At 38.9% G+C, this 14,135-nt stretch overlaps 1 protein-coding gene across 6 annotated transcripts in view; it reads left to right on the top strand.

Moving 5' to 3' along the window:
• The window catches only part of adcy2b (adenylate cyclase 2b (brain)), an 88,224-nt gene that overhangs the window by 61,118 nt on the left and 12,971 nt on the right, over positions 1-14,135 (top strand). For all 6 annotated transcript variants that reach the window (XR_009267331.1, XM_058753961.1, XM_058753962.1 and 3 more), the window contains 10 exons: positions 211-322; positions 477-604; positions 2,641-2,799; positions 3,127-3,259; positions 8,068-8,244; positions 8,388-8,431; positions 8,572-8,652; positions 9,152-9,221; positions 9,352-9,449; positions 12,578-12,662. Coding sequence is in view for 5 of the 6 variants with exons in the window: in XM_058753961.1 (XP_058609944.1) it covers positions 211-322; positions 477-604; positions 2,641-2,799; positions 3,127-3,259; positions 8,068-8,244; positions 8,388-8,431; positions 8,572-8,652; positions 9,152-9,221; positions 9,352-9,449; positions 12,578-12,662 (1,087 nt within the window). In the remaining variant the exon portion in view is untranslated. The remainder of the gene's footprint in view (positions 1-210; positions 323-476; positions 605-2,640; positions 2,800-3,126; positions 3,260-8,067; positions 8,245-8,387; positions 8,432-8,571; positions 8,653-9,151; positions 9,222-9,351; positions 9,450-12,577; positions 12,663-14,135) is intronic.

Below are 14,135 nucleotides of genomic sequence, written 5' to 3'. Positions count from 1 at the left end.
TCATGCTGTTTTTAAGGATGTTTCAGTACTGGAAAACAAGAAAAATGCTTATTATAAAAAATGCTTATATAAAAATGCTGAATACAAATAAGTATTCAGAATATACTTATTTGCAAGGTGCACATTAATTGCAGTACAAAAGCATAATTTCATGCTCTTTACCAGTTTGCGTAACTCTCCTTTTCTTGAACATTTTAATATTTTCCACAGCATTCTGTATGCAGACATTGTTGGATTCACGCGTCTGGCCAGTGACTGTTCGCCTGGAGAACTGGTCTACATGCTCAATGAGCTCTTCGGCAAATTTGACCAGATAGCCAAGGTATCATATGTCCTAACAGGCATGAGATATAGCCCGTGTGACAACTAGATCCAGTCTTTCCTAATAATGACATACTTTCACATTGATATGATGATATATTGTATAGAATATAATGTCTACTACACCTGCTGTCTTGATGGTTTGTTTGATGCAGGATAACGACTGCATGCGGATCAAGATCCTGGGCGACTGCTATTACTGTGTGTCAGGGCTGCCAGACCCTCTGACTGATCATGCCAAAGACTGTGTGAAGATGGGGCTGGACATGTGTGAGGCCATCAAGTAAAAGAGCACGCTGTCTTTCTCAATCTAGATTATAATTGGTCCATCACAGCAATCTGCACTAAAATATGTTTGCATAATAACCACCAAACTGTATAATTGACCTTTGTCACAGGAAATTTTAGTTTCCTACATAGCTGTGCTAGATTAAATATCTGTGCAAACACGGTGTAAAATTCAGTCTCAATAGGCAAATTTAACCTAAATGTAATTGGCATACAATGCCGTACGGTTGCCAGCCTGCGAAACACCTGCTGGGCGTCCCATAAGCCAGTGCCTATCAGGATTTATTTTGAGATAATGACCAGCTGATTGTACATTATCCATTTTCCATTTCTTCATTAGAACAAAAAGACCCCTAGAGTTATATCTGCTTCAAAGTCCTAAAACCACTACACATGAGCTGTTTGTCACATTATACCCTTTCATCATCTACAAAAGACCATTTCTGTGTCCTTTTTCCCGTGGTGTCTGTCTTTTCAAGCACTACTCTCTCAGGCTGAAATCACCCTCATACTCAAGAGGCTCAGATGTGTGATATTGTTGAAACCCACACATTCTCCTTTTCGTCTCTTTCTCCATCTCAAAGTGCAGCCCCTTTTTCCAGTCCCTTTCACGATTCCTCACCCATTCTTCATTCTTCCGCTCTTCTGCCACACATTTGCTTTCCGTTACGCTACTGCAATCTTTTTCTTTCACACACACACAAATCCATTTTAGGGGGTAATCGAGAACCCTCCAGTATATTTTCCAACATGACATAGCTCAGGCTGAGAGGCTCCTAGAAATAAGAATGGTGTGTGACAGATAGCCTGAAATGATCTGTCAGAGAAACACACACAACTCCAGGGGTGCCATGCACCTTTTTTTTTTTTTGTGTGTTTTGTTTTTTGTTTCGTTTTGTGTTTTGATTTGGTTTTTTTTGTTTTGTTTTGAGGGAGCACCCAGTGGCTGTATTTGTTTTGAGGGAGCACCAGTGGCTGTTTTTTTTTTGTTGTTGTTTGTTTGTTTTGAGGGAGCACCAGTGGCTGTTTTTTGTTTGTTTGTTTGTTTTGTTTTTTGAGGCAGCACCAGTTGCTTGTTTTGTTTTGTGTTTTGTTTTTTGTTTCGTTTTGTGTTTTGATTTGTTTTGTTTTATTTTGTTTTGAGGGAGCACCCAGTGGCTGTATTTGTTTTGAAGGAGCACCAGTGGCTGTTTTTTGTTTGTTTGTTTGTTTGTTTGTTTGTTTTTGTTTTTTGAGGGAGCACCAGTGGCTGTTTTTGTTTTTTGTTTTGTTTTTTTGTTTTGAGGAAGCACCCGTGTTTTCTGTGTGTTTGTTTTTTGTTTTGATACTTTTTTTTGTTTAAGCAATTTAATACTGGTCCACAAACTTGAACAGCGCCAAACTAGCTTAATCCATCCTGCATAAAAAAAATAAAAAAATAATGCTGGTCTAGACTGTTTCGTGCAGCAGGGACGTGGTAACATTCAAACTGGCTTATCTTAAACACAAGATGATGCATTCTCTGTGCTGAATGAATATATACACAGGCACCAGACACACTCCCTCATAAACCAACACGTACCACCGCAATCCTGGCACCTTCTGATATTTACTTTGCTATAAATATTTCTGGTGTTAAGCCGAGTTATGTCAGTGAAATATGGTGCTATTTCAGTCATTTCAAAGGATGGAGGGAGAGCCTGAAGTGTGTACATGCTGTAAAAGAAATATCTTTCATGACACTGGAAGTACATACATTTCCCATACATTTCTTTCAAAACTTTGTAATAAAAAAATACTTTTTAAATATATTTTTATATACTTTTAAGAATATCTTTATATATTTTAATTCTGACAATTTATTAAAATGCATTTGGAATTAATTACATGCTGATTAAATAATAATATGCTGATTAATTATTCAAATTTATCCAAATGAGTTACATAAATACATATTCAGTTACACTATTTTGGCAAACAATGTGATGTTTTTTTATTATTATTTTAAAATGTATAAAATAGTAAACAAGCAAACATTTCTTGTTATTTCAGGAAGGTGAGAGATGCTACCGGAGTTGACATTAATATGCGTGTTGGAGTGCACTCTGGGAATGTTCTCTGCGGTGTGATTGGCCTCCAGAAATGGCAGTATGATGTTTGGTCACATGACGTGACCCTGGCCAATCACATGGAGGCGGGGGGTGTACCTGGGTAAGATCTGAATATGACTTTTGTTTTTCCCCATTTCATGATTTTCACATATTTGCCACAAGTGCTATTATGCTCATGGAGGGTTCTTGACGTTAATAGAAATGCTCTGTTGAGAGCACAGTGAATGTGTTTTTGTGCTACTAATGAGTGTTCGTTGAATAACCCAAAAAAATAACATAAACGCAAAGCACTACATTCATTTTTCATATCTCGTCTCTATTGTCTCTGTGGGCATTGGAACATTTGTGAAATACTCACATAATGCACCTGCCTTTGTGAAGTGTTCTTTCAATCGCCAGCCTGTAATAGTTGTGTGCTCCTCTCCAGACGGGTTCACATCTCTTCTGTGACACTGGAACATTTGAATGGAGCGTATCAAGTCGAGCCAGGCAATGGACAAAGCAGAGATTCTTACTTGAAAGAGCACGGCATCATCACGTACCTAGTCATCAACCCGAAGGTAAAAAATGATGCAGTCCAGCTTCTACGTTTATAAATAACTAGACATTTACATTTTCTGAAGAAAACAGTGTTGCTTTGTGTTTGCTGGAGGTTTCTTACTGGCCCAAATCATGTTAGGGGCTTATAGCAAACATCAGCTATGATGATAATTATTGTGGAAACAATAAAACCATTTTTTTTAAAGAAATAACTTAATTATAAAAAAATGCTTGTTTTTTTTTACCCAGAAAATTAGTTAAACAGAAGTATTAATCATAGCCGAATCATCATCTGCTGTATGATAGTTAATAAATCATATCATAATGTGTCTACTTATGCAACTTGAGCTTTTCAAATTAGCATTGCATTCAATTCACCTTGAGCACTAATTAGCATAATTACACTATTTAGACTGTGCGGTTACACAAACGTGACTTTGTGGTCGTATTTGACAACCCTGGGGAGAGTGTTTGTCAAAACACAAGTTCAAGGAAACGGGCATCAAGACCCAGAAGATTCCTGAATATCCGTCCATTTAGATGTGTGTGGGCTTTTCAGCCCACAGATATCATAATGCCTGGCACCATATATTCAAATAACAACGCCTATTCTTTTATTTATCCGGTGCCTTATTTACTTTTCAACAATGCATTTGCTTTGCCCGAGGTAACAAAAGCAGCAAATTTTTCTCATAAGAGACTCATACATTTATTTCTGTTCAGTTTGAGCCTTTCGGCCCTCTTATCATAACAGCCCACTGCACACCCACTCCCTACACTGCCATTTATGATGACTGCATTTGAGTTTGGAGAGCTTTTGCTTGTTTGTTTAGTTGTTATCTTTTCTTTTATCACCCTGTTGTTCAGTTAATGCCAATTTGCATTTTTTGTATTATTCTAATGAACGACTGTCATCAAGTCAAGCTGCTGTAAAGTAGACCATACAGATTTGAGGGAGCCACTGTTATCTTTTATACTATAGCAAGGGTTTTCTATCATTTGGTGTCAAGCACCCTCAAATATGACAAACCTCTTGCAAGAGACCCCTTTCCTAAAATACATATTAATTCATGTGTAAAGCAGCTTTTTACATGAATGAATATGTATTTTAAGAAGCCTCCCATTTTATATATTTTCATGTATAAAAGCCTATTTATATACAATATGAAATGTGAATACAACACGCTGTTTTATCTCAAATTCTCTTTTCTCTCAAATTTTCCCCATAGAATTTAATTTAATTAAAAAAATTATTTTTTTATTTAATTTATTTTTTGAATTTCATTAATAATCCTATGTACCTGTGTGCTAATGGAATCTGAATCATAATTTGGAACTGTAATTTCGGTCCTAAAGGAATCAATAAGAATATTTTAAGAAAATCTGCTTACAATCAAATTAGGTTATACTGAATGAACGTGCTCGGTTACTTACGTAACCTCAGTTCCCTGAGATACGGGAACGAGTACTGCGTCGCTAGACACTAATGGAAAACTCCTTTTTCTCCGAGGACTGAAGACTTTTTCAATCACGCAGTGTAACTGCACAGCCATGGGTTCGTGCAGTGTATTAAAAACGAACCAATGGCTCGGCAGCGGTGCCAGAATGGGCGGGGCCATCTGGCTATATAAGTGGGCATTTCGCCATAGGATCTCAGGTAAATTTGACTGAAGCAACGACACTGAGTCGTGCAGCGTCATGGCACGGCAATGTACGCAGTACTCATTCCCGTATCTCAGGGAACTGAGGTTACGTAAGTAACCTAGTTCATGCCCTTTCGATACTTCACCCGTACTACGTCGCTAGACGCTAATGGGGAACCAATTCAATCCCGCTGTGCCATGTAAGAGGAACGACTGATATAAACTGGTCTTGAGCGATAAGGACTCAGAGGGACCAATTATATGCAGGGTGAGCCCTGCGGGAAGCAAGAAGGATGAACTCATAGAGGTCAGCCCAGCTTTGGATTATTGTTCCAAGGGTCTAATGTACAGCCTCAGCACTATTATTAGGGACAAGAGCGTTCTTGAAGAAACAGGCAAAGCCTTAGAGTCAGACCACCTCGATAGACTCGCTCTGAGCTAACGGAACTGCCTCTATGGCTCCTTTTGTCAGCAGATTCATTACCTCGGCTCGCAGAACGTGCACTGAGGTCGAGACTTCGAGCGAACAGAAGCAAATATTCTCGCTTTATAATCCCCAGCACCCAATGAGACACTCCGGGGATGGCCTACCAGGCCTCGGCCCGTGTGACAAGGGGTTGGATTAGTTCGGGTGGAGAGCCGCCATGTGGGGGCTGGACACTCATGGTGACTGGAAGAGGAAATTTGCTCTCTTTTTGAAAATGTTTGTTTTTTATTTTTCTGGCTATAACAGCGACTGTGCGAGATGGCGCTTTAAGAACGGGCCCCTGACTCACAACAGCTTTTTGGACAAACATACTGCTGCTGGCGCCCAGGACCAAACGGGGTGCTTGAGGGCACAACAGAGGGCGTTTTGGGGGCAGTCCAGCACTAGCGAGACTTTGCCCCTTCCTCTTCCCTTCTAGCAGATCAGGAAGACGCCGGAGGCGCAGGATCCAAGGTCAGCTTGGGCCGGGGTCCTTGGCGCTTGGGAAGCGAGTAGCATCTGACCGTGCATGAGCACTGTCGATCGACGGCGCAGGTTTCGCTGGCTGTGCTGGAGGAGGTCTGGAGCGACTGGTAGCCGTTGCAGAGCTGGATCGTTTAGGCAAGAAGTGTCGCATAGCCTGGGACGACTTCTGTGCTGCAGTGAATCGCTCCGCAAAGCCCTCGACGGCAGACCGGAGAGTCGAGGAAGGGGACCTTGTCAGCCTCTTTAATCTCTATGAGATTTAGCCATAAGTGGCGCTCCAGCACCACTAAGTTGGCTATTGACCTCCCTATAGCCTGTGCCGAGGCCTTGGTGGCCCTTAGAGCCAGGTCTGTAGTGCCGCGCAGCCCCTTAAAAGCTGAGGCATCAGGTCCTGACTCATCCTTAGCCTGGAGGAGTTTGGCCTGGAAGACCTGTAGCACGGCCATGGAGTGCAGAGATGAGGCGGCCTGCCCGCCGGAGGAGTACGCTTGTCCAGCGAGGGCAGAGGTCGTTCTGCATGACTTGGAGGGGTGAGCGACCTTAGCCTTCCATCCAATGGCAGTGGGTGGGCAGAGGTGCGCAGCCACTGCTTTGTTGAGAGGAGGCATCCTCTCGTAACCCTTTTCTTCAGCGCCGTCCACTGAGGAGAGAGCAGAAGAAGAGTTAGAGCGAAGGCGGACCGAGTAGGGTGCGCGCCACGACTTTGTAAGCTCATCGTGGACCTCCGGTAAATATGAAGAGGCTCGCTGACGAGGGGCCTGACGGCAACCTGGCAGGACCACTCCAATCCCATCTCTTCGGCTGCGGAGAAGTTCGGCATCCATCCCTGGCTTGGAGTCGCTGGGCTTAGCAGATGGAGAGGGGGCGGGGTCAGCAGTAGAGCCCGAAATATCCTCCGTGTCTGATGCTATTAGAGACATGCTGTCATCTAATAGCTCATCCTCGACGGCGCCGAATGAGACCAAGTCACTCGCATCAGCAGAGGGACGCTGGCCTTCGTGCTCAAAGAGAACGGAAGAAATCACTCTGCTTGGCAGGGGCGAGGCACGCGGGATCTGGGCCGGCGTGACCGAGCGCTTAATCCTTTTGCCCCGCTGTTTTTTCCTTACAGGTCCCTGGGTGGAAAAAGGGCGCGAGGGGAGGATTCGCTCTCTAAAAAGAAAGCGATCCGAGCACACAGAGTGGTGAGACTCATGTTCACGCATTGTGAACAATCCGTCTTGCTCAGAGCGGCATCTGCGTGGGGTTTACCCAGACCAGGAAACGCACTCTAAGTGGCCGTCACCATTGTGCAGGGCAATTCTGCATGACGTGCAATGACGGCATGGCATTTGCAACAACACCGCTGCTCTTTTAGAGAAATTTGCTTTTAGGCTCGCCGGATGGCCGCAGGGGATGACCTGGTATCTGCGGAGATCGCTGAAGCGAGATCGCTGAAGCGAGCTCGAGAGCGAGCGGAAGCAGCGAGAGGTCGCAGAAGAAAAGGCAGCTTCTATCCGCAGTGAGGCGTTTCCACGGCGAGCGTCTTCAGTCCCGAGTGTCAGTGAAGGGAGATCGTCGTCGCTGAAGGAAAATTGATCTGAGATCCTATGACGAAATGCCCGCTTATATAGCCAGATGGCCCCGCCCATTCTGGCAGGCTCTGGCCCTCGTGCAGCACCGCTGCCGAGCCATTGGTTCGTTTTTAATACACTGCACGAACCAATGGCCGTGCAGTTACACTGCGTGATTGAAAAAGTCTTCAGTCCTCGGAGAAAAAGTAGTTTTCCCATTAGTGTCTAGCGACGCAGTACGAGTGAAGTATCGAAAGGGAACATGTTAATACAGTTAATCAATTAATCCAGTTTTAGGACCTTGTTCGATTTTCATCAGATTCGTTGAATGCTTGTGTTTGATTCCATAAAGATCTTTTACAGTTGGTTCAAAAATCATGATAGAAATTCAGTCCTGTACTCCAGTGGCTTTGGAAGTGGTATTGCTTCAGGACCCAGATATTATATTGGACATCAAGTAGTGACTTGACACAGTACCAAAATTGTTTAGGATCCCAAAGTACACAGAAATATCTTGAATATCAGTATCAGATCACGTAATGCACTTGAATCAAAAATGTATTATAAAACACATCTGTGACCCACCACTTCAGTACATATTCTTGTTAGATTTTTTGGATTTCTGTGCTGTAACATACATTTAGACTCGTATTCATGGTGTGTTTGCACTTCATGCTTAGGCAGAAAAACGGAGTCCCCTGTTACCTGCTCGGCTTCGTCCCACTCTGGATGGGGCCAAGATGAGGGCGTCTGTCCGCATGACGCAGTACCTCGAGTCCTGGGGAGCGGCCAAACCGTTTGCTAACCTCCACCATCGAGACAGCATGACCAACGAGAACGGCAAGATCAACACACACGTGAGTCAACCTGAGCACACATGCAAAAAATACTGTCATTCTGATGAAAGATTTAAATGGTGATTACTGTCATCAGGACTAGTTTGTATTTGAAGCAATTAATAGTGCTCTATTAATTACATTTGTAATTTTTTTTCTTACAGGATGTGCCCTTAGGGCAGTACAACTTTCAGCAAAGGTCTGAAAGGTCTGTTTTTTTGACTGTTCATTGCTTTATATAACATAAAAAAGCAAAAATCTAAATTCAAGTGAATAACCTTTCAGAACATTCACGCTGACCTCATTTACATTTACAAGTCTCTCTCCCTCATTTTTCTGCCCTTTCAGAACAAAATCGCAGAAAAAGAGATTTGAAGAGGAGTTGAATGAAAGAATCATTCGCACTATTGATGGCATTAACTCACAGAAGTAAGCATCCATAATGCATTGCATCTTATCCATATGGAGTAACTCATGAATTGCTAAATGTTAACAAGGATCAAGTCTGACCTCACAATGGGATTCAAAGTCGTATTTAAATCCGCAAAAAATAGAAAGTTTTTGATTTTGAAAAATGTAAAAATATTTATTTATTTATTTATTAACATATTTTTTATTTGATATATTTCATATTTATTTTATTTTTATTTTCATTTGTTTATTATATTTATCTCATTTTCATTTAAAATGTATTTAGTAAAATAAAACAAATAATTATTTAATTAATAAAACAAATATAACAATTTATAGAATATTATATATAATAAAATAATTAAATTAAATAATTTTTTTTTTTTTTTAGATTAAATTCACTTTCACTTTCAGAGCATTTCCTGCATCAGTGTCACTCAACAAGCTATTATAATAGCGATTCATCATGACAATGAGAATTTAATTGTTAAAAATGACTATGCTTTCTTTCCATCAGACAGTGGCTGAAGTCGGAGGACATTCAGAGGATATCTCTGTTTTTTCATAATAAGACACTCGAAAAAGAGGTACATTTCACCTTGAGATGTGTCATTGAATGGCAAATACTTCACTGTAAAGAGAAATCTGCATCTGAACAAAAGCGTATAGAAAACCGTAAGAGCTGAAATATATATATATATTTTTTTTTTCTAACAGTACAGAGCCACAACTCTGCCGGCCTTCAAGTACTACGTCACCTGTGCTTGTCTCATTTTCTTCTGCATCTTCATAGTGCAGGTCTTAGTCTTGCCAAAGTAAGTGCCATCTCCACCACATCTTCCAAGTATCTCATTGTCTTTTGCGATGCAATTACGCCGCTGTCTCCCACAGCATTTAGACCAAGTGACGCATAATAGTATTACAACATTTCTACAAAATTGAGAGAAAATGAGTGCAACGATTAAGACCGGGATGATGGGAATGTCAATGCCTGCATGAAAAAGACAGCCCTGAGCAGACAGTTATAGATTTTTTTTTTTAATCAGAGGCCAATCTGGTTTGGAAATGATGTCTCCCTTTTGTATGAAGTCAGACAGAAAAATCTATGCAAGACGTCACCCTAATTTACTGCTCATGTTGACCGAGAACACATTCACAAGAGCCGAGACCACAGCGCTTTCTCTCAAGCTGAGTTCTCACTTTCTGACATTGATTTTATATCAGATTTATAGTGAGATATGGCACCACAAAGACTAGAACTGAACACTTGTTCCTATATTCGAAAAGCCATTAAAATATGTGATGCTTGCTTGGGTTAATTTACATTCTCTAAACTTTGCCAACCCCAAAGCCCTAAATTTCAGCATATAATTTGTCTCACACTATTTGTTCTATGTGAATGTTACCTTGAATCTTGATTAAAATAGATGTTTTGTTGTTATTCTAAGCAATCAGAATTTTTTTCAGATCTAGACTGAAAAAGGCATCTGTTAACTAAAACGGTAACACTTTACAATAAGGTTCATTAGTTCACATTAGTTAACTACATTAGATAATGTGAACTAAGAATGAACAATACTTCTACAGCATTTATTAATCTTAGTTCATGTTAATTTCAGCATTTACTAATGCATTATTAAAATCACGAGTTGTGCTTGTTAACATTAGTTAATGCACTGTGAACTAACATGAACAAACAATTAACAACTCTATTTTTATTAACTAACATTAACAAAGATTAATAAATAGTGTAATAAATATATTGTTCATTGTTTGTTCATGTTAGTTAATACGTTAACTAATGTTAACAAATGACACCTTATTGTAAAGTGTTACCACTAAAACTATTGAAAATTTTTTACTGGAAAGCTAAAATAAAATATAAATATTAGATGATGTAATTTCATACTTGCTCACCAAACTTACACAGGAAAAAACAGTAGACATTTGCCTTATTTGAAGTCAATGTACCATCAGAATGATTTTGAATCTCAAAATTATTCTGATAATACATACATTTGCTTATGTACTAAAATGAATACAATTAATATATATACAGTATATATAAAAATATAATAATTTATACAAATATAAATATTAGAGAAAAAAAACTTGCTGCCTTAGCAACTTACTGAAATAAATAAAGTTTGTTAAATTACTAAAACTACTTAAATTAAAGGTAAAATTAAATTTAATAGATTTCTTAGCTTACAAATGATTGAAAAAAAAATCAACTGAAATAATTTGGCAATAGCAAGAGATGCTATTTACATTAAGTGCAAATAGCTATAGCTTCCATTTACACTATGTTAAAATAGCAGTATTTTCTGTCATTTATATTACGTATTGCAAATAGTGGCAAATATCCAACCCAGGCTCATTCGAAATACAGTACATGCCTCTAAACACATTTCTTCAGCACAGATATACCTTACTGCACGTTTCACAGCAGTTTCAAAATGAAACGTCCAGTGAGTGGCACTAAACCGCGGGTTCAGTACGTGACCCTGGCAGGTTTTTGTTACGTTGATATAGGCACGTATTGCTGTGTTCGTATTACGTTGCTTCAGGTACGTATTGCGGTGGTTCATAATTCAAATATCTGAGGAGTGTCACTAAAAGTCGATGCTCTATCGTGTTGGAAATATCCCCTACACCAAACCCAACCCTAAACCTACCCAATAGTTTTAACAAATGCAAAAGTGACATAAAAATGCATTTGTTGATGCAGCCGTGGTATTTTAACTTCCTTATGCGGAAATGAGCTTTTTTGTTGAACCGTAGTTTCGTGGGTTCATACCAGAGCTCTTCATCACTCACGCTGTATCGCGTGAGCTACCGAGCAAACCTACTGAGTTAGAAAACTCATGCATATGAAGCTGGATATGTGACGCTAACCTTCAAATAATTGGGTTTTCAATTGTGGCAGGATGTTAAAAATGTTTTGACATAACATTCCTCAAGTAATTATGCAAACATTAGGCTTTATTAATCAAAACTGTGGACCTGCAAATCATACTTTGTGTGAAAAGGAGTAAAAGTTGTGGAAGTTTTACTGCCTCTAGTGGTCATTTCAACTGGAAACTGCAGCGATTCATATGTATGAGTGCGTTTTTTGAGTTTTGCAGAAATGTAGGTAGACGCACGTATTTCCAATGAGCCTATGTTGCAAAAATCTGCACTTCGGTATTGTAATACATTATAAAAGAGTATGCAATAATAACATATTGAGTGCTGACAATAAAGCCCTCCCTATACCTACCCTAACCCTACCCAATACTTCATTATCAACTTTTTTCATTTTTAATGAAAATAAATGCCTTTCCGATGTGATATGAGATGTAAAAAGGGACAAGAATGAATTTAGGAAAAGGAGGATTCGAACTTGGGTCGATCGCGTCAAAAAAGTCTGCGCTATGTGTTTTACCACTGGAGCTGTTATTTGACAGCTGTCTTTTGTAATGTCGACTAGCCCTACAACACGGTGGCGGACGAAGTTAGTGTAAATAGACTCTACAAAATAATTTTAGGCTGAATTACTAAAATTACAAACAAAAAACTAAATCGCTAAATATTTTTTTAACTATGTAAAGCGAAATTAAAAAAAAAAAAAACACATTTACTAAAACTTACACTAATAATAGAGTGAAAACTGAAAATATAAAAATGAAAATGTTAATAAATATAGTAGTATATAAATGATACAAAAATAACACTGATGTGGAATGTATCTCAAGAGCAAAATGTCTTGATGCTGGATTTGGGTGCTATTTCGACCTGGAGCAAGTAGCAATCACCTTGCAATGACACAAAACACAGTAACAATGGCATAGTAGTGCTATGCTAAGATTGGATGTTCATGTGAGACACAAACTACAGCAGGCATAGACGGATGATGAATACATAAGCTTTGGAGTATCTCTGATGATTTTGTCTCTCTCAGAACCACCGTCCTTGGAGTTTCGTTCGGAATGGCCTTCCTGCTGCTTGCCTTGATCCTCGCCATTTGTTTTGCTGGTCACATACTGGTAAGCGTTGCTCACACTTGTAGAAGTAAATATGTAGAAGTAGCTTTCTTTGAGAGTGAATTGTCAGTGAATGAGGCAGGTTGGCTTGTCTGTTCAGTCTAGTCAGATGTTGACATGTTACATATTTTTCCATTTTCCATGGAGGAAATAACTGTGTACTGAAATGCCATTTAATAAATTGAGGTTTCCGCACATTTGAGACCCTCATCTTGTTAGAGAAAATGCCATACCAGGAGGAAAACACACCATATCAAAACAAGATTGAAATTTCCTTGTTTTAACCCAAAGAACAACACTCTTTCTCTGCTCTTAGAGAGCGTCGTCTATAATCAAATTACCAGCTACTTTGGACCTGTGGAACATAAATGGCTTAAGTAAATGTCAGCTGTATGTGTCTCTATTTTCTTTCTCCTGCTCTTTCTTTCTTAATATATTATGAAAGCTTAGAGCGAAATGGCTTATTCAATATTCAAAGGCCACTCATGGGAAATCTGGAAATCTGAAAGAACATGTTCTGGTCATATTCCACCCCAAAATCAGAAGAAAATTAAGCCTATTTTTATAACCATTAAGGTTTACTGTATTGTAACATTATTTTCAAGCAAATATTATTCAAATTATATTTATACACTACTGTTCAGTAAGACTTTTTGTTTAAAAAAAGATATAATTTTACTTCATAATTCAAATAAATGCTATTCTTCTTTTGAACTGTCAAAGAATCATAAAAAATTTGTTTTATGTGTGTGTGTATATATATATGTGTGTATATATGTGTATATATATATATATATGTGGAATACTTCTTATCAGCATATTAGAATGCTTTCTGAAGGATCATGTGACACTGAAAACTGGAGTAATGATGCTGAAAATTCAACTTTGCATCACAGGAATAAATTATATTTTAAAATATATTAAAATAGAAAACATTTGTTTTAAATTGTAATAATATTTCACAATATCACAGTTTTGCTGTTTTGACCTTGACAGATTGAACCTCATACACTCAATGGAATTCTTACTATAATCAACGTAACCTGTTTTTCTGTATATTGAGGCATCAATTGTTATATTTTTAAAAGACATGACCTTCCAAAGAACTTGAAGGGTTTTTATGCCGTTCACCCACCAGCTCGACTTGATTGTCCATTAATTAACCAAACAGTTTCAGTTGAAGATTCAGAATTCATGATGATAAAAAAAAAAAAAAAAATAGGCCACACAGAATGGTGACATTGCGTTAGTCCAAAAACCTCTTTTTTTTCTGTTTTTGTGTCAAAAGAAAAGCAGCTTGAGTGACGATACTTTTTACTGGGCTGTTTGTTGTCTCTTTTTCATGCAGTAAACTCTGGGGATTGGGGGTGTGAGGGGCCATTTTTATAAAGCTCTGGCACTCACATTTTGAGTTTCTTTTGTGGTAGGACTCTCTTTTGGTTTCACAGACAACTGTCAAAGTCATAAGTGCCTGGA

Source organism: Onychostoma macrolepis, chromosome 19, assembly GCF_012432095.1.
Source record: "Onychostoma macrolepis isolate SWU-2019 chromosome 19, ASM1243209v1, whole genome shotgun sequence".
Classification (NCBI taxonomy): domain Eukaryota; kingdom Metazoa; phylum Chordata; class Actinopteri; order Cypriniformes; family Cyprinidae; genus Onychostoma; species Onychostoma macrolepis.
This window is presented reverse-complemented; position numbering and strand designations above follow the sequence as displayed.